The sequence below is a fragment of the Euleptes europaea genome, chromosome 2 (genome assembly GCF_029931775.1).
Source record: "Euleptes europaea isolate rEulEur1 chromosome 2, rEulEur1.hap1, whole genome shotgun sequence".
NCBI lineage: Eukaryota > Metazoa > Chordata > Lepidosauria > Squamata > Sphaerodactylidae > Euleptes > Euleptes europaea.
Genome location: NC_079313.1, coordinates 77,853,674 through 77,874,317, shown reverse-complemented (window position 1 = coordinate 77,874,317; position 20,644 = coordinate 77,853,674). Strand labels below are relative to the sequence as shown.

General features: G+C 42.3%; 1 protein-coding gene across 3 annotated transcripts in view; it reads left to right on the top strand.

Annotated features, from left to right (window-relative positions):
* The window catches only part of RNF220 (ring finger protein 220), a 337,388-nt gene that overhangs the window by 228,610 nt on the left and 88,134 nt on the right, over nucleotides 1-20,644 (top strand). For all 3 annotated transcript variants that reach the window (XM_056845154.1, XM_056845153.1, XM_056845155.1), the window contains 2 exons: nucleotides 156-201; nucleotides 16,742-16,837. In XM_056845154.1, the coding sequence (XP_056701132.1) occupies nucleotides 156-201; nucleotides 16,742-16,837 (142 nt within the window). The remainder of the gene's footprint in view (nucleotides 1-155; nucleotides 202-16,741; nucleotides 16,838-20,644) is intronic.

Sequence of the window (20,644 nt, the reverse complement as noted above, 5' to 3'; positions counted from 1 at the left end):
TGATGATGGGTTTATAATGTTCTTGGAGAGATTTAGCTCATAGATATAAGGGTCTTAGAGGGGGATATGAAAAAAAGGCTGAAAAATGCTACCTTGGGAACTTTCTCTGCCCACATTCATGATGGTACTAATACTCTTCCCTTTTCTCTTGGCAGTAAGAACTCTATATTGAAGGATGTCATGGCCCCAGGCACCCCCAAGGTAAGTGAGCCAAATTCAGATACATTTTATAAATTTTCATTAACTTTCCCAATTTCCATTATCTCTGTCAACATTATAGTCCATGTCTCAAATTGCTCCCCATCCCCCCTTTCTTTTGGTATGTGGCATTAGATCATTGTCTCGATGCTTATATAGACTATGAAGTTCCTTGAGCTGGAGACAGTCACTTAATTCTTTATTTCTGCATTCCCCATTGTGCAGGTGCTTCCTTAACAAAATATATAAGTACTTAGAAACTTCTGCAAAACTATTAGGGAATCCTAAAACAGTTCCATATTTTACTAGAGGCCACCCTTAGGTCCTAAAGCTGGAGAACAAAAGGTTATAATTTCTGACATTTTATCTTGGGTCTTGCCAAAGCCCTGGAGAATATTCTTCTGTTAAATTCCAAGCGATTTCTGCAGCAATTCTGCCTGCATCCTCTCCAGTTTCCATTTATTGGGAGTTGGGGGTAGATGTATACTTAGCTGACAACCAGTGCTCCTGTACTAAAGGCATCCTATATTAAGACTGAGTGTGGGGTAGTGGTTACTGTGTAAGACTGGGACTAGGGAGACCTTGGGCTAACCACACTCTCTCAGGCTAACTTATCTGGCAGGGTTGTTGTTGGTAATAGTGAAGGATGGTAGAACTATCTGTGCTGCCCTGAGATCCTTGGAAGGAAGGACAGGATTTTTGAAAATGTGATAGATCTGCAGATTGGCCACAACACCTCAAAAATGAGTTTTGGGTAAAAACAGTGATACTAGCATATAATGTATGAACTAGCCCTCAAGACCAGGCAGAAAACTCGGTCAGTTATGACCTGTTACCTGATAGCGTGTGAGCTGGACCCAGAAAGAAACAAACACAATTGAAGCAAGCATTGAAGGTCAGGACACACACACACATGCATCAACTGTGGTTAACAATCAAGAACTTTCATGCTTGCCTTTGTGCCTCACAAGGGAGTAGAAAAAGGCAGAAGCAGCGTGAAGACTGCTCTTTCCTTGTGCATTTTGCTTGTGCTTATTGCTAGATGCAGATAACTCATCTGTCCCAAACATCACGCCTGAGGAGGAGTTCAATAGGCAGATTAGCTGTTTGGAGGTAAATATAGTGAGTTAGACACAGTCACCAGATAACCAAGAAAGGCCTTTTCTCCCAGCGGGGATGGGCCTTTGAAGCTTCAAGCAACAAAGAATACCATTTGCTTTGAGTGGGGGGATTAAGGCAGGATTGTTGAGGGGCCCTTGTGTAACCAAGATCACTCCACTGCTGTCACCACATGGATTCCCCCCTCCCTACCCCTCTCATACCACATCCTAAGAACATTAAGAAGAAGGGTCTTTTGAAATCTTCTTTCAGCACTTGGCCTCAGAATTGTTATTCTCAAGTGGCACTTGCTTCAAGAAGAGGCTTGCACATTGCAAAAAGTGCTGTACTTCTCACTTTACTTAGCAGTTAGGCCAAGAGTTTAGCAGCCAGATATTTGTGGGGTAGGATCAGCATTCTTAGTTGTGAAAATCCAAGGCACTTTTTCCAGAGGAAACTATCCTTTTTCCAGAGGAAACTATCCTTTTTCCAGAGGAAAAAGACATGCTAGAGCTCGTGTCCATCTAGAAGCCCTCTCTCTTAATCTTTGGCAATTTGGGACCCTTTGTAGTTACTTGGTGGTAAGAGAAATGCACTATGTACCCAGTCAGGGTCACTGTTATTGATTATCATATTCTAGGGAAGAATCCTGGGACTGAACATGGGTGTAAAGACGAAGCTCTGTTGAGCTCCTTCACCACTGAAGACCTGACAACTCCTCTTGACTAGTAACTGCTATAGGAATATAGAGAATGCTCAGTGGAGGGCATATCTTGACACACCAGCAACAGTGCTAGGAGTAACTGGAGTGGTGGAAGGAATAGGTAGCATTCAGGATCCCATGTTTGTACAGTTATGTTGAGAAGTTCAGACAGATGTAGTTACACTTTGTATTGTATTCTGGTTTGCACAATTTGGATTTTAATATTCAAATTTGAAATTTTGTCCATGTGTGGTTAACTGGTAAAAACTGTTAGGGTACACGATTTAAGACATAAAGAATATTTGTGGTGGAGGCAGTATGTGTACAGAGGGAGAGAGGGAAGAGATTATAAAAATAAGCAAAACTGCTCTCAGCCACCAGAAATCTTAAATGATTAATATTCTTTCAACTGCTGGCATATATTTAGGGCTTTTCTTTGTAATCATGAATGTTAGAAACTTAGACATGGTCTATTCCCCCACATGCAAAGCTGTGCATGTGTCAGAGGATTGGGATAAGGCTCTATGGAAACTCTTCCCACTCGTACCACAACTGACTACTGGCCATGCACACATGTTCCAGCCACTACTTTCAACAGGAAGCCTATGCGTGTCTCCTATATAAGTATACAGCTGCATCTCTCATTTCCAGGGCCTTGCCCTACAAATTACTTATACTCCATTGAGGGCTGTTCTGGCTCCCTCTTCTGAATGCACCTATACCTGCAAACAGAACAAGCCAGGAAGGGCAAGGATCAAATTAGGAAGTGGTGGCCTTTGCTAACTCAAGGATCCTAATCCACTTCATTCATGGACAACAATCTGAAACTATCCATACAACCAGGAAAAGCAGATGTTTCCAACACCTTTGGTGCAGGATACACTACCAATCTGATACCCAAGTCAGATCTGATGAGAGAGATTTTATGAGCGATGAATCTTGCAAAGCATCACCAGAGGTGACATATGATCTTCTAAATGCTCAGAATTAAAAGTTAACATGCCCTCTACAATCTTGAAAAACCAACCAGATTTCAGTCTCATGTGTTAATTTTGTAACTTCTTCTGTCATTAAATTGTGGCACCAGGCAATACTCTTTCCCCACTTGGAAGAGAAGTTAAATAGGGTGTCCCTTCACCCACATCCCACTGTGTTTCAATTTAAAGTTGTGAGGACTGACAGTGATTATACTGTCCCACCTCTTAGTTAGATAGGCAATTTTAATCCTCATTTTTGTATTGCCTTTCATCATACATCATGAGTTTGCTTTTCTTTCTCCTAGTTGAAAAATAGTTGTGTTCAGTACGTGTATGTGTGTGTGTGCTCTTAAATTCCAGGCACCAATCTGAGGAGCTATTACTCATTTCTTTGGATCAGTTTTCATGGAAATACATTAGAGCAAATCCAGTAACTCCCTAGTTTGTCATGTTTAAGATTATCATACTGTGGTTTAAATTCATCAGTATCGGCATCAATTGCAGGAAGGCTGACTAGGCATGTATTGGTTTTCAGGTAGTTCCTCAACGTTCAGAACCTCCTTTTCCTTGAGGTATTGTGACATGTGAGCCCTTAAACCAGCAGGTGGGCTCCAAAGTCATGGCTGCAGCTAGTTCTTTGCCTCTTGGGCTTCTTCAACAGGACCCAGGCAGCTGTGCTTTTAACATAGGCAGGGAGCGAGGAAAGATTTTTCCTTCTCCTCTGCTCTTGGGCGCTGTTCCTGGTCCTGAAATAATGCTGTTGCAACCTCGTCAAGTTTTCTTCTAACGTTTTCCAACGCCTTCTTTGCTGAACTCCTTTTGGTGTCGAGGGAAACTCTTTGGAAAGTTTCTTTATTATGAGTAAGATATTGTTAGTAAGGAAGTAATGTTAGCGAGTAGTAAAATAACCAATGTAATGCCATGAATGGAACTCTGTGTTCAAGATTCATTTGTGGTTCAGCTTTCTCTGAACCGGAATGTGAAGGCTGTCTTAGTTTCAGCATTCTCTGGGTCCTGAGACCAAACTGTACATCATTATATGGAATCACTAATACAGTGGGCAAGTCAGTAAAAATTTCCAGTACTGGGCTCATTTATTTCTACCACTGTAAGAAAAAATGTATCTATCCCTGTATCAATGTGTTACCCATTTTGATGGTAGTGCCCCACCAAAGCACCTCCCCCCACCATTGGCTCTTGAAGCATCACCTGTTGTTTAATGATACTTAAGATTCTATGACAGAAAATACAGCCAGAATTGGCCATTCTGGCTTCTGCAAAATGCAGGAGGCTCTCAGAGTTGTTGTTTTCTTGTTAGTTTGTTTATTTATTTTTCATATTTATACCCCGCCCTCCCTAGCAAGCCGGCTCAGGGCAGGTAACATCAGTTTAACATCCAATAATCACACCGTTGCATAATACTAATAGTAATCATAAAATCAACATTAAAATTCGTAACTTAAAACCGCTAATCAAAACCACTGATCAGAGATGGTGTCTAAATCCCCTTTTGCTGTAAGAGCCCCTTCAAGTGACTGCCCCCCACCATACCATTTCATACATATGAGGGGGGAGGGGAGGCCAGTATAGATGATATCCGCAGCTGCCCTCAGTTGTTGTAGGTCTGATGGAAAAGCTCTGTCTTGCAGGCCCTGCGGAACTCTTTAAGCTCCCGCAGGGCCCTGATATTCCTTGGCAGAGCATTCCACCAGGCCAGAATTCTCCTTGTTCTCCTTCTACATGGGCTAGGAACTGTTTGCTCACACACAATATACCCAGCATTTAAACCCAAGTCTCTCATTGCTAAGTGAATCTAGACAGAGTTCTTAATTCTTCTCCTCTGTTTTGCTATTTAGAGAATTTTGGCTGTTAATGGCTTCCAGGGGCCTACCTGACTACTACAACTTCCAAGGATAAAGAGTTTGGTGAAACTGTTTTCCAGATATCTCATTGTAGGCAGAATGTTCTTTTCTATGTTTTTTTCTAGAGCTTGAGCTGCGAAAGGCAGTCAGTAACTAGACTCCTTGGTCTGTAGTCCATGATCCTTAGCAGGAACAGTGCCATGTGTTTCTATTCTGACCTTGGGGAAATCACATAACACCTCAGGGCTTCATCTCCAAAAGTGATAGACGAGGAAAGATTAATAATTAAGTGTGTTCATTGTGGCTGTAGGGGAGAAGGGGAAACCAGAGGACTGTCTGTGTGTATTTGAAATATGTCAGTACTTAGGGCATTCATATGGGAGAAGGGACTGGAAAGACAATCGGGCAGATGTAATTAAGTTTGGAAACATGTCCAGTGAGGGGGTAATCCTAAGCACTTTATTGGAAGTAAGCTTTTACTAAAATCAATTGACTTCCTTCCAAGTAAATGAATTTAGAATCAAAATTTTCTTTCTCTCTCTTTCTCTCTTTCTGCCAGGTTCTAAAGAACCACTCATCTTTGTTAGCGCACAAAAGAAATACTGGCTGTCAATGTTTAATATGAGTTCAAGTGAATGCATATGATGTGATAAATTACCAGTGTGCTCTAGCCTGAAACAAAGGATAGATCTGATTTCAATAGATGATAGAAAACAGTATCAATAGACACCTTCCCTTCGATTCAGAAAGGTTTGGTATGCAAGGCAGAGAGCAAAGATATCTGGAGCCTTAACCTGGCAACAAGCTCGGTCAACTCTTTCCTTCCCCAGCTACCTTTGAGACACAGAGGGATGTGAATTGGGCTTTGGTATCTCACAAACAAAAGGTCAAATTTCTGGAAGGCAAAAAGTTGGAACTTGCTTTCTTCAGTAGTAAATGTTCCTGTAGCCTTCTGGAATCATGGCCACAACTCCACAAAGGAGATAGGATGAGTTTGTGCATTTGCCAGGCCTTAGTTGGAAGTTAAGCCCTGGTTAGTACTTGGATGGGAGTCCACCAATGAAGTCCAGGGTTGCTACGCAGAGGCAGGCAATGGCAAACTACCTCTGAACGTCTCTTGCCTTGAAAACTCCCAGGGATCGAAGTAAGTCAGGTCTGACTTGACAGCACTTTCCACCACCACCACCAGGAAAGTGTTGGAGAATAAAATCTGCTGAAGTTCATGTCTTGGAATGCCTACCCCTCTAAAACTGCTATAAAGCGCATCGAGGGCTGGTATCACTCATTGCGTTCAGGTTACAGTTCCCAAGTGATAACAGCTATTAGCAACACTTTGACTGCTTCCCCACTGTGCAGGGGAGGGCAGGAGACAGAAAACATGTCAAGCCATCACCTCCATGTTAAGTGATAAGTACCTATTTAGATGGCAGAGTTAAAGTCCAACGCATCAGGCAGGAAACACTTTGTGCAGAAGAGAAGGGAAAGGCCAGAGCAAGATGTAAAAAGCAGGGTTAGGGTATTTGTTGTGCTGACAGCAGCTGTGATTGATTGTTTAAGAGAAATAAACTGCCTGTGTTTTCAGGGCTATCAAAAAGCAGGAGACCAGCACTTAATAGTCTCAAATGGGTGGCCTTGAAAGGAAACAGAGTGTCACTGCTGCCCGCTCACCGCTTCCCAGTGCTGACATCTGACCTATCTCCTAGACAGGGAGGAGGTAGTTAGAGCTGAAGGCAGCCGGCTCTAAGCTTGTGCTGCAATTCTGATACATTTCCTTGGTGGGGGGTGGGGGACTGCACCCAGATCATATGTTCTTTCTTGTTCTCCACCTCCATTATGCCCTGAGTCCACATGGCATACTTGCATGCTTATGTAAAAACACATGCATGCACACAACTTACAGTTTTGTCTCTGTGTGAGCGATCAAGCATTGACACTTCCCAAATGCACAATGAGTATATGAGGCAGGCGTTCACCTAGCACACAGTTATCACATAGACAAAGCTACATGCTTGTATTTGTGTTCCTGAGAATCCTCACCAAGACACAGGTGCTCCAGCTCTCTCACAAAGGAGGGCTTGGGCAGCAACATGTTTGGGAGCACAAACTATATTTGGACCAATCCCCCATTCACACAACACACGTGAAGGAGGGAACCAGGGTTAGGAGAGTCTGGCAGCTGTTTTCCTGCTCCCTGGCTCTAGCAACAGGTTCCTATAGCTGAGTAAGTGTGAGGGGTTGAAAGTACTCACTGTTCTCCTCCTTTCCGGGCTCTCTTCAGCGTGGTGTGGTGGTTAAGAACGGTGGTTTGGAGTGGTGAACTCTAATCTGGAGAACCGGTTTGATTCCCCACTCCTCCACATTAGTGGCAGACGCTAATCTGGTGAACCGGGTTGGTTTTCCTCTCTTCCACATGAAGCCAGCTGGGTGAACTTGGGCTAGTCACAGCTCTCTCAGCCCCACCTAACTCACAGGGTGTCTGTTGTAGGGAGGGGAAGGGAAGGTGATTGTAAGCCAGTTTGATTCTTCCTTAAGTGGTAGAGAAAGTCGGCATATAAAAACCAACTCTTCTTCTTCCTTCCCTTACCTCTCATCAGTGGCTCCTGGGTCACATCCACTTCTTGCCTCTTTCCTTGCAATGTGAAACCATCCAGGCATGCCTGTTGCCTTTGCAATGGGGCTGTGTCTTGCTGTCCTCTTGAGCTTGTTTGTTCCAGTGGCACAGAATCTGCTTCCCCCAGGCCTATCATATCCCATCCCTCTTCCTGCTGCCCCAGAATAAGTTCCTGGAGTATGTTCCCTGTGCCATACGGTGACATTTTCCAGTCACAACTGCAACACACTACAAGTGTGTGCTGAGAATCCTGGTAGCAGCTTACTTCCTGTTGTTGTCAAGCAAATTATTTCAGAGCAGCTGATCAAATGAACAATTTGTTGCCTGCAGAGAAAGAAATCTTGGAAGTCATCACTACTTTGCCTTCTTTATTGACTGAGCTGAGTGTTGTTAGCAGTGTTATTCACAGAGCCTCTTGTCTGCACAAGCTGCCTACCCCAAAATCAAAAGGTTGAGACATACTTCAAGCAATCTTTTTCATCCATGTCAGAAAAGGTGCACTTTTTGAGCCACAAATACATGGAAATGGAAGCTATAATTTCCAATCCATGTATACACAGCCAAAAATGTTTTTGTACTACCAGACATACAACTCACCTGTTTTTTTTTAAGTTCTGTAGTTGTGGTACTCTCAAGCAGTTGTCCCATAATGTGAGAATGACTGTATCACATTTTTAAGTTCAGTGTTGGCATGTTATATGAACTTCTAGCATAAAGATACAGCCTTAAAGGGTTGTCTCTAGCACATGCTTCTGAACCTCTGAAAATATACGTGCCTTATTTTATGTATTTTGTTAGTTAAAATATTTATGCCCCACTTTTCTTCATTGTACTTGGAAGTAATCAATGTGTGTGTGTGTGTTCAGTGCCGTCAAGCCGCATCCAACTCATGGTGACCCTATGAATCAATGTTTAAAAGATACAGAATAAAATAAAACTGCAAATAGTCTCTCTCCCCACTAAAAGTCCATACCAAATTAAAAGCCCTGACAAACAGATTAGCCTTGCAGCACCTCCTAGAAATTTCTAGAAACCAAGTGAGACTTTTGGCTCATCTACCTCATTGTTGTCTACTCTGAATGGCAGCAGCTCTCCACGTTGAGCAAGGTCTTTCTGACTTCTGTTCCCTGGGATCTTTTAAGAGAGACAGCACTTCAAAATCACGCCTGGGTGCTGCATTGAAGCATAATATAGATTGTACATGACCAAAAGAGTTTCAGCCTTATACACAAATGAGGTAGGGCTGGATGAATTCATGATTAATTTTTTTTTAACTTCTGGTTTCATATTGAAATAGCAATAACATGGAATTCTGTGTTGGAGCCTAGTACCCTGCAAGAGGATGTAACAGAATACAGGACAAGCAGTACAATCCAGAAAAAGTTTAATGACTTCAGTGGTATCTTAAAATGCTATTTTTCTGGATTTCCAAAACTTTTTTAAAGAGATTCTTACATATTATAATTTCTTATGGCACTCCTGGCTAGAGTAACCACTAGACATGTTTGCCATGTAAACAAACCAGTTCAGTGTTGTGCTTTGAGCCCATTTTATGTTGCTTGACAGATTCGCACCATGCAACAACACTGACATAATACTGAATGTGACCATTTAGGATTCTGTAGAATTGGTATTTCAGAATGTGCAGCCTTGTGAGAAGGATACTTGTGATGAAGAATCTACCACTTCCCTAGGCAACTCAGAGTTTAATCACTTTCCCCGCTGAACAAAACTGCACTTTAATGTCTAATTTCAGTTTGCTCAGTTTTTAGCTGGTGTGTTCTGCTGTCTGTTATATCTGTCTTAACATCTAGTGTGTTCTCCCCATGAAGACCCCTACACAGTATAACTGAGCTTTCCCTTTTCTTCAAAGGAGGATTTGTCAAGTTGGGAAATATTAGAGCAAAAGCAGAAAAGAAAGAAGGTTGCTCCTATGAGCCAAGCAGGGAACATGGTTGCTTAGGAAAACGGCAGGGGAGGAAAACGAGGGCGAGAGCAAGCCTTGGAAAGATTGATGGCCTCGTTGCCATTAAGAAAAAAATTAGCCGGTGGCGGCTATCATATTAAAGGGTGAAGAAGCCGTGAATTATTTTCTTAAAGATCTTATCGCTTACAATGATAATTTTACCTTCCAAAAGGCCACTTTTAATGAGGCAAGCCAGGCAAAAAGTCATGATTTAATGCCAGATTTTTTTTCCCAAACACATTTTACTGCTTTTTTGTCCATGTTTAAAAAGCACCGGTGACCTTTTTTTATTCAGCTTGCCCCAGGTGTAATGCTGAGGCTGATCCTCTTAGGGTTTATAACCTCAACAGAGAGTGCCTCTACCCAACAAAGGGAAGATCTAAAGGGGGGCCTAGAAATATGAGCCGTCACCATCACTTGCATGCGTCCCTTCCTCAGACTTTCAGCAGTGAAGTGGCGGCTTGAAATGGAATGGTAGTGGGAAAAGGAGCTCTGACTAAGGAAGATTTGATCACACTTTCTGTTAATATTACAGAGTAGTGTTGGAGGACCAAAAGTCAAAATTCAGGGACCTACTCTACCATAACTGGAAATCTTAAGAACATAAGCACCTTTCTGGATCAAAACAGTAGTCCATCTAGTCCAGCACTGTGTTTCACACAGAGACCAATCCGTTGTCCTAGAGGGCCAACAAACGGCACAGAGGCCAACACCTTCCCCTGATACTGCCTCCTAACCACTGGGATTCAGAAGTTTGCGGTCTCCATATGTGGAGGTTCCCTTTACACACTGTGGCTGGTAGCCATTGGTGGACTTCTCCTCCATGAAGTTCTCTAACCCCATTTTAAAGCCATCAATGCTCATGGCTATCACTACATCCAGTGGCAGTGAATTCCACAACTTAATTACTTGCTGGATAAAGATATATTTCCATTTGTCTGTCCTGAACCTTTTGCCCATCGACTTCACAGGGTGCCACCAACTTCTAGTATTACTGGAGAGGGAGAAAAGCTCTTTCTGTTTGTCCCTTACATAATTTTAGAAACCTCTATCGTGTCTTTCCTTCGAAAGACTTTATTCTAGACTGTACTGGCTTTCAATGTCTAAAACTGGTTCAAACATATCCTTATGGAGATGTAATGAACAATCAGTATACTCTAGCCTGAAATGAGGAATAGGTCTGATTCCAATAGCTAGTGGCAAATAGTATCAAGAAACACCTTCCTTGAGATTCAGAAAGGTCTGGTATGCAAGGCAGAGAGCAAAGATATCTGGAGCCCTAACCTGGCAACAAGCTCGGTCAACTCTTTCCTTCCCCAGCCACCTTTCAGACACAGAGAGATGTGCACTGGGCTTTGGTATCACACAAACAAAAGGTCAAATTTCTGGAAGGCAAAAAGTTGGACCTTGCATCTTCTTTGCTAAGCCATAGTACGTGTTGTCATCAAAAAGTTTCACAGCTCTGATAAAGTCGACACTAAGGGTTTTAAAGTATTTAGATGATCTTCAGTGGATCTTCTTTGGTGACATTTAATTTTTAAGCTAATTTCCCTCTATGGGAGCAAAAAAATCTGGTGCCATCACATTGGTTCAGCTCAAGAGACAAAGGAAAAATATTGCATTATCTTCCTATTGTAGCTTTTTGTAAGCCAGCCATTATGCTAGGCGTCTATCTATGTTCTGGCAGGCACCAGGGGCAACAGGCAGCAGGCATAGTCCAGGGCACAGTCCAGGGTCAAAACACAAGTAGTGAGAAGTCTGAGCACCAAAATAGAAGGGCAAATACAGAAAGCACAAGCCAGGTCACAGTCCAAGATCAAGGTAAATCCAAGAAACAAAGTTCAAATCCAGTCAAAGGCATAGAGCAACAGGAGGTACACAAGGGTTGCGGAAAGTATAGAACCTTAATTTTAAAGCAAAATTTGCAGAAGTGTCTTCTTCCTGAAGCTGTCCATCTTAAAATAAACTTTCAGGAAAACATATTTTATGCAGCAACAGAAACTCGGAACAGGAACTTAGCCTTCAGGAAGCCCAAATTAGTGTCATTAGAGAAGGCCAGGATAGCATTTTTGCTCAAAACTTCACAGATGGGGGACCCTTCCTTAGTTCATGATATAGAAATGTTTGACATGTTTTTAGCCTGGTTTTGGATTAGACAAGGGGGTGTGCGGCTTCAAATTGACTCTCTTTTATGTTACTTCCATGAGGGTAGGATAACAAATTCTCATTTTATTTGATAGTGATCCCTGTGGGGGCGGGGGAGTAAAGATTGTAAGCTCTAAATCTGTGGCCTTCAAACTTTTTCTGCTTTAACCACAACCTGTAACGTGAGACAGTTTTAGCATATATTTATTACTTATACCTCTACTCAGTCACTCAATCTATGCCTTTCTCTTTCCCCTCCTTCACTCTGTCCCCCCTTCTCACACTCCAAAACATGCTTGTGGTGTCACAATCCACTGGTTGACCACCAAACACTCCAACTGGACAAGCACAAAGATGGGCATTTAAAGTTAACAGGATTTCTAATTCTGGAGCTTCTGTTCTCTGCTCCCCCCCCCATCTATGTTCCTGATTGTTCTCCTGACACTGCCTAAATGGAGAAGTGATTGCTCCACCTTGACAAAATGAGAAATACAAATGAAGTACAGCTTGTGCTAGAGCAGGGGTTTGACTCCCTGATACAGTGTTTAACATGCTTCCGAGGTATTTAGAATAGAACTGCTTGCTACAATTTTAAGAGACAGTTTATTCATCTAAATGGCAAGCGTATGTAGAAGAGGGTCTGAGATTGACATCTTTGGGATTAGTTTAGCCCTGCATTTTTTCTGGAGGTCGTTGTCATGGCGCTCAGGAGGTTTGTTGAATAAATGGGCCAGCGTTCTTCTTGGGACCACACTCTAAAAACTAATACATAACGTTTAATTTACTGTCTCCGTAGCAAGCCTAGCCATTTTTCAGATAATAATATTGGATTAGAGCTACTTGCAAGGGCAGATGGGGAGTGGGTGGGTGGGAAGGGGGACAATGGAAGCAATGAGGATTTGTTGCTGAGGTTCCTGGAGTCAGAGTCGATGGCTTGTGTATTTTTATTTTTTCCACTGAAGCAAATCACAAAGCGAAGTATTTTTAAGACTTGCCTTGAGATGTTCTGTGCATCCTAATGGGGGAAAGTATGTTGCAAATAGTCCTTCCTGCTTCCAAAATATTGGTGTGGCCCAGTGAGATACAAGAAGCAAGATTCACTTTATTTATGTATTTAGAAAAAAAATTATGCTGTTAGTTTTAAATCACATTTGTTAGTTTTAAATCACATTTGTTAGTTTAAAATCACATTTTGGTGTCTTGGCCCTTCATGACACAAAGATGGTAACATGTTTGTAAGTTAAGACTTTGACAAGTGTCTCTTCTGGAGAATATTTGCTCCTGAACTGGCTGCTTTCTGTTGAACTAGATGCCCCTAGTTTCTCAAAGGACAGATGCTTTCAGCCTTCATAAATTCAGCTTCAGACTAACTTTGTATTTAAAAATGTATGTATGTGGAGCAAATCTGAGCTAATTTTGAGTCAGTGAAAATCAGTATACCCAAGTTCAATTGCAAGGTTTCCCTGTGGTTGATGAGGGACAACCGTTTAGTTTTTCCACATTATGTATCAGCCCAGAGAAGTTCTAAGGTAGTGCAGACAACAAATTTCGCAGACATTAAAAGAACCCATTACTCATTGACATGCAAATATATGCAAATTTAAAGTTGTTCTTTATGTAGCATGGAGTCAGTTTATTTTTCAAAGCTCAAATGGTGAAAAACAGATTAGTTTCACTTGTGCGGGCAATACAGCTATATGACTATTACAGTGGCAGTGTTGTGCTTGTTGCTGTACAAAATGAAGATATGACATACAACAAAAAGGCATATAATTAAGGTTGTGGCTCAGTGGCAGAACACCTGCTTGGCATGTAGAAGATCACAGGTTCAATGCTTGGCATCTCCAGTTGAAAGGATCAGGTAATACATGATGTGAAAGACCTCTAGCTGTGACCTTGGAAAGCCGCTGCCAGTCTGAGTGGACAATACTGACCTTGATGGACCAGTAGTCTGATTCAGTATAAGGCAGCTTCATGTGTGTTCAAATTACAGCTGGGAAAGGAATGGGGGACCTATTTGGGGGATTATCAGATGACAGTGGAAGAGTGTATAATGGGGGTGTCAAACTCATTTGTTATGAGGGCCGGATATGACATAAATGTCACTTGGTCGGGCCATGCCTCGCCAGCCCAGATTGGGAGTGGGTGGGGGGGTTGCCTCAGCTGGCAGGTCAGGAGTGGGCTCGCCAGCCTAGATCCAGCATGGGGAGGTGGCTGCCTTGGCTGGCTTGCCAGCCCAAATCAAGAGTGGATGAGTGGTTGCCTCGGCTGGTGAGCCCACAGCAGGCTTCCCACCCCAGATCAAGAGTGGGTTGTGTGGCAGCCATGGCAGGCTCGTGGGCCGGATAAGAGCTCTCAAGGGGGCAGATCTGGCCCCTGGGACTTATGTTTGACATCCTGGTGTATAATGTGAGGCTTGTTCAGAAAAGGTTTTCCTAAAGATGTGGTCTCAAAGAGGAGCTTAGAGGAAATCAGGATGATGAGCCGAAAAGAAGGGAAGGCTGTTCCAAGTATTAACAAAATAGTAAAATGAAAGGCATAGTTTGGAGGAGATAAACGTCAACTATAAGGCTAATTTCATTATACAAACTTGCCAAATTTGCGGGGGGGGGGCAAGTAATAAGAATGCAGAGTAAATGCTAGGGTCTGCTAAGATTTTTGTTTAAAATTTCTAGTATTGGCAGTGATCAGAGACAGGATACTGGACCAAATTATTTGCACATGACCAAGATCAGCCCACAGACAACCACTAAAACGGCCTGGAGTTCCTTCAGTTCCACATGAACAGGCTCCAAAATGGCAATCAAATGATGGGAAGACAAGGAGTCGTCTGCTTTGCAAGTGTTAATCCGCTCATATTTATATGTGTGTACAAAGTATATATTGCACCAAATTGGTCCCTGACTTTCTGTTCTTTTAGAGTGAGCAAAGAACCTATTTTCATTACGAGGGATTGTATTATTCATGTAATTGACCAAAGCAGTTCTTGCGTTGTGGTTGTTTTTGGTCATTATTATTATTATATTTTCATTCTAATGGATATTTTGTAGCATTGCTTTTCAGTGTGTATATTCGTTTCCTTTTTCTGTTTTTACCGTTTCTTGTTTTACTGTTTCTTCTGTGAAATTTAGTTAGCATTTCTTTCTAAACAGTAACATTACATTCTTACTGAATGTATTTCCTTTAAATATTGTCAAAGCATTCTTGTCGTTTCCCATAAAACTTTGTTGCGCGTGGAATTTATACCTCTCTGCAATTGCTCTGAAATCTGCAAGGTACTGATAACCTTCACAAATACCAGTAAATTGCTAACTATTTGGCTTTCATAGCCTGCTATAAAAAAGAGAGAAACATCTGTGTTATTTGGAGTATTTCAGAATATTAAAGAGTAATCTTATAAACAGGATAATGTTTATTAATGTGCCAGCATTTCTAATTACTGAGAGGGAAAACTGAAATGCTCTTTAGTACCTAGTGCTTCTCCCCACTGCTTGTATATTGCCATTTTTGCATTAGTGAGCAGTTTGAAATGAGAAAGGCGGACTATAAATAACATAAATAATTTTTCTTTGGGATTTTAATACATGTTAGAACCAGGAAGCAGTTGGGACGATTTTGTCCACTCTTCTACTCAGGCTTCAAAAAGTAGCTGTACAGCTAATAAATCAGAAATAAATTAATCTGTTTAACAAAAAGCAGTTTTTAGCATGGGATTATTGTGGACTTTATATGTAGCTTTATGATTACAAGGTGCTGCTAACTTTTTGTGCTAAAGAATTTCTCTAGCCACCTTCCTTGTTGAAATGCAGAGGTAATGCTGCCCATTCTGCCATGACCTCCAGTTGTATCAGATTACCCTTTCATGTGAAAGCTTCTGTTGTTAATTTCATTTCTCACTGAGTCTCAAGGCAGATTACAAAATAGGAAAAGCAATTCAGTCACATAGCAAAGACCTCCAATAAAGAATGCAGTAGGACTTAAAGGTATTTAAAGGTAAAGGCGCCCTGACCTGGATGACCCAGCTAGCCTGATCTCGTCAGATCTCAGAAGCTAAGCAGGGTCAGCCCTGGTTAGTATTTGGATGGGAGACCACCAAGGAATACCAGGATTGCTGTGCAGAGGAAGGCACTGGCAAACCACCTCTGTTAGTCTCTTGCCATGAAAACCCCAAAAAGGGGTCGCCATAAGTCGGCTGCGACTTGACGGCACTTTACACACACACAAAGGTAAAGGCAGTCCCCTGGGCAAGCACCAGGTCATTACTGACCCATGGGGTGATGTCACATCCCGACGTTTACTAGGCAGACTATGTTTACGGGGTGGTATGTTCATGTAAATTCTAGTAGGCATGACAGTGAAACTGAAAGATATTATAGGAGAGCATTATTTAATATGGTCCTTCACCTATCCAGTCATCGTAAAAAAAATTGTTTCAAACTATCTCATATATTACGTTGTTGTGAGTGTATTTTTCCCCCGGCTGGCAATAGCTCTTGAGAGAAGCAGTAGGTACAACCTATATTCAAGGAAGAGTTCCCATGTGGAGTTAACATAGCTAAATACTACAACAGTGTCTGCCACTAGCATAATTCAGTGAGCTCAATGAAGGACAGAGGAGGAATATGACCCAGGTACCTTGTCCATAGCGCCCTGATCTGGATGGCCCAGGCCAACCTGATCTCGTCAGATCTCAGAAGCTAAGCAGGGTCAGCCCTGGTTAGTATTTGGATGGGAGACCACTAAGGAATACCAGGGTTGCTGTGCAGAGGAAGGCACTGGCAAACCACCTCTGTTAGTCTCTTGCCATGAAAACTCCAAAAGAGGTCTCCATAAGTTGGCTGCGACTCGACGGCACTATACACACACACACCTTGTCCATAAGGGTCATATGCTGGCAATTGAGGAGACACAAGAATTACGGTTCCCACCCATGATGAGGTGATGGATTAGGCACATGGGTGAAATTTTGGCTTTCTGAATAGCTTCTGGTATTAGTCTCTCAAACTAGCATAGCATATGCCCACCTGACCTAGGAGCTGTCCCTCTCAGTAGCTAGGCTGTTGGTGTTAATGCTTTCTTGATGAGCATCTATCATCCTTACACCTGTTGCTAGTTTTATTCTTGAGAACATTTTGCATTGTTAACTGCCTCTCCACCTCCCCTCCCTCCTTTTTCCTACAGTCAATTTTGTTGTCAGCCTCAATCAAGCGGGAAGGAGATTCTCCAACAGCATCACCTCACTCTTCAGATGATATCCATCACTCAGACAGATACCAGGTGAGAGAGCTACCAGGAGGACTCAGTTGATGACTGGAAACCAAGAGCTGCTAAGTGGCTCTACAAATTATTTCTATGACACCGTGCAAGATCCTAACTTCTTCCACTCCAACAGTAATTTTGGGATTATAATATTCTACTTGTTTAATGTGTGTGTCCCTGCACATTTGGAACCTTGGTGAGAAATTACTGTAGTGTTTAAATGTTAATGCTGATAGTTTGCTAGTGTCCTTAACCCAATATAACTTTTGTCCCTCAGTGTTTCTGGATACATCATGACATTTGAAGGTACAATGCAGACTGTTTAGAACTGACACAATTATATGTGACTATTTCCCCCCTCCCTCAAAAGACATGGCTAGATTATTTTATTATTGATGTTAATGTGAAAAAGTAACAACCTGTGGGACCTCTTTCTAAAAACTGTATATGCTGTAACTGATTTTACAAGTGTACCTATTGTATGACCAGTAAATGGCCAGACCTCAACTAGGTAAAAGGTAAAGGTCCCCTGTGCAAGCACCGGGTCATTCCTGACCCATGGGGTGACGTCACATCCCGACGTTTCCAAGGCAGACTTTGTTTACGGGGTGCTTTGCCAGTGCCTTCGCCAGTCATCTTCCCTTTACCCCCAGCAAGCTGGGTACTCATTTTACCGACCTCGGAAGGATGGAAGGCTGAGTCAACCTTGATCCGGCTACCTGAAACCAACTTCCATTGGGATCGAACTCAGGTCGTGAGCAGAGCTTGGACTGCAGTACTTCAGCTTACCACTCTGTGCCACGGGGCTCTTAGACCTCAACCACTTGCATAAAAATATAAATCAGATCTCAGATATAGAAAGTATTCAAACTCTTAAATTTTTCCCAAATTCATACTCTTAAAAAATAGCCAGCACTATTCTGCATGTTGTCAAATTTAGATAACAAGTTTTCTAGCCTTATTCTTCTCTGCACAATGAAAGATTCCTGTTTCAATTTTGTTGGGTTTTCTTATCAGAAAAGGTGTGGTTCATGAAGGCTCATGGATTTTGATGCAAAGGCACAATAGGAATTATAATTTTCTTGTACAGGAAGATGGCACTTTTAAAAAATCGGAGCTATTTCATTCTACTCTAGAAATTGCAATCCAGAGCAGTACAAAACAACTCTAGTGTATTAGAAGAATATGGGTTTGACTAGGAAAATACACAGACATCAAATTTTAATCCCCTATAAGAGCCAATCCAACAGAATATTCTTCCCTTGACTCCAAGGGCTACTAGCTGAGCTCTCCATGTATTGGATGCATGCCCTGATTATATATTTCTTTAAAACTGCAGTGCTGGTAATTTTGCACTTGAAGTTCTTTGTGACATTTATGATCTGTTAGAAAATATAGTGTATACTACTGAGAGTCTGGCAAAGAAATTTCTGCTTGTGTGGTTATTCTGCAGGGAATTTTGCTAAGCCTGGACCGACAAGCTTTATTAAGAATAGATGCAGATTGTCACAGTATACTTGCAAGTGACCACTTTGTGGTTAACTCTAATCTAAACCTGCATTTTATAAAACATTTGATGAGTGGTTTACTCTAACAATATATGTAACATGTGATCACAGTGGGGACTTACAGCTAGATGACAGCTGTGAGTTGCCCTTGGGAACTCAATTCTGAAGCATCCTGATTGGGATTACGGTGTGGGGGAACAAGGTCTTCAGCTCCCCCCACACCATTTTCCTGACCTGAAATGGCCATGAGGGATATGATTTGCCCATGGGGGGGCTCCATGTGCAGCCCCTCACACAGGAAAAATAGCACCTCCATAGCCCTTTAAAGTGGGGAATATGGTATGAAAGGGAAGGCTGAAGTCCCCTCCTTCTTTAACACTGTCCTGAATGAAATCAGAACCCTTCAAAATAGAGTTCTCATTGGTGAATCAGAGCTGACATCTGGCTACAGATCCGCCTGTGGTGATCACATGTTGCATGCAACATTTAGTTCAGGTCTAAGCGTTATAACATTCCCTGTAGGTAACTGCAGAAGCAGAGGATTGCTCTTCAGCAGTAGCCATCTCCTTGGGAAAGGAAAAGGAAATTTGGACTGACCATGAAGGTTCCTTCTATTTGAGGTAGAGGAGGACATCCTGATGTTTGGGTACTCCTTCTGCCACAATCCCTTTAGACAGGATATTAGGTTATTTTCTTTCTGCCCTTGAGGAGAGAAGTACCTCCTCCTTCGGTTCAGAGGCTTCCAGAGCTTTCCATAGAAAAACACAAAGTATGCCATCATTGGTTGCTGCCAACAGGACTTAACATTAAGATTAAATAACTATGGGATGAAGCCAAGGGATGAAGCCCCAACATCTAATGGTAACAGTAACAGCAGGAAAAGAAAGGTTTAAGACAATTGAGACAAGAGGGCTATTATCTACAAAGCAATCAGATTCCCCTATACCAGGGTGGGCCCAGGATGTCTTCTTCTACCTCAAATAGAAGGAACTTTCATGGTAAGTCCAAAGTTCCATTCTCATTCAAGGAGAGGAGGACGTTCTGACTTTTGGGATGTTGCAGAGCTTCCTCCAAGATGGAAGGGCAGCCATCTGTCTCAATTCCTCTCACCTACCTGAAGGTGACATCATCTTCTGCATATGAGTCCATTTTGTAATGGCATATGAAGGTAGATGTAACTGCCAAGGTGGCTGCTCTACAGATCTCCAAAACTGATGTATCAGATTGACAGGTGTCTGAGGTGGCTGCGCTCCTGGTTGAGTAAACTGTGATTCCTTCCAGAGGTTTAAACCCTTGAGAAGAGTAAGCCAAAAGAATGCACTCTTTCAGCCACCTGCTGAAATATGCCTTAGGCACCTTTTTGCTCTTGGCTACCAGGTGGTAGGCTACAAACAAAGGATCTGATCTCTTGATAAAAGCAGTACTCTGGATGTAGATATGTAAAGCTCTTCACTCATCCAAGGTATGCCATTGCTTCTTAGGGCACAATGGATTGGGACAGATGGACGGGAGGTACACCTCCTGAGACCTGTGGAATGCACAATTCATCTTTGGCATGAAGAAAGGATCCAGATGGAGAGCCACCACATTCTTCTGGAAAATGCAGAAGCCTTTAGCTATAGATAGAGCTCTCAGTTCTGAGACATGTCTGGCAGCGGTGATGGCTGTAAGAAACAGCACCATAAGCCTAATTAACTTAGTTCACACAGTAGTTCAAGTAGTTCACACAGAGGCTCAAACAGAGGTTTTGTAAAAGCTTGGAGAACCACATGAAGTCTCCAGGAAGGAAAATGTTGAATAATGACAATAATAAATTTTATTTGTACCCCACCCTCCCCTGGCGAACCAGGCTCAGGGCAGCTAATAACAGGTGAATATAAATACAAGTTAAAACCATCTAAAAAAAGTCTAAAACACCACTAGAAAGCACTGCTTCTCTGAGGAAATGCTTGGCAACGGGTGGTGTGAGAGAGGACTGCCCTCGACTACAGGCAGAACTGAGGCCAGAGCTGCTACCTGCCTACAGAGTGTGTTAGCTCTAAGGCCCTGCTCGAGTCCACCTTGTAGGAAGGAAAGGATGGTGGGGACATCCATCTTGGTTGGGGTCTTGTGCATCCTTCAACACCATGTGACGGCCTTCCAGATGAACCTGATTGCTTGCAGATTGAGTGGCAAGGGCTGCTAGATCTAGGATTCTCTGAGCAAGTAGTGAAAGCATGCTGGCAAGCAGATGACAGTCAACATAAAGTTCTATATTTATTGTATTTATTTGCATTTGTATTGTATCTATATTTATTGTATTTTTAAGTGTTGTGAG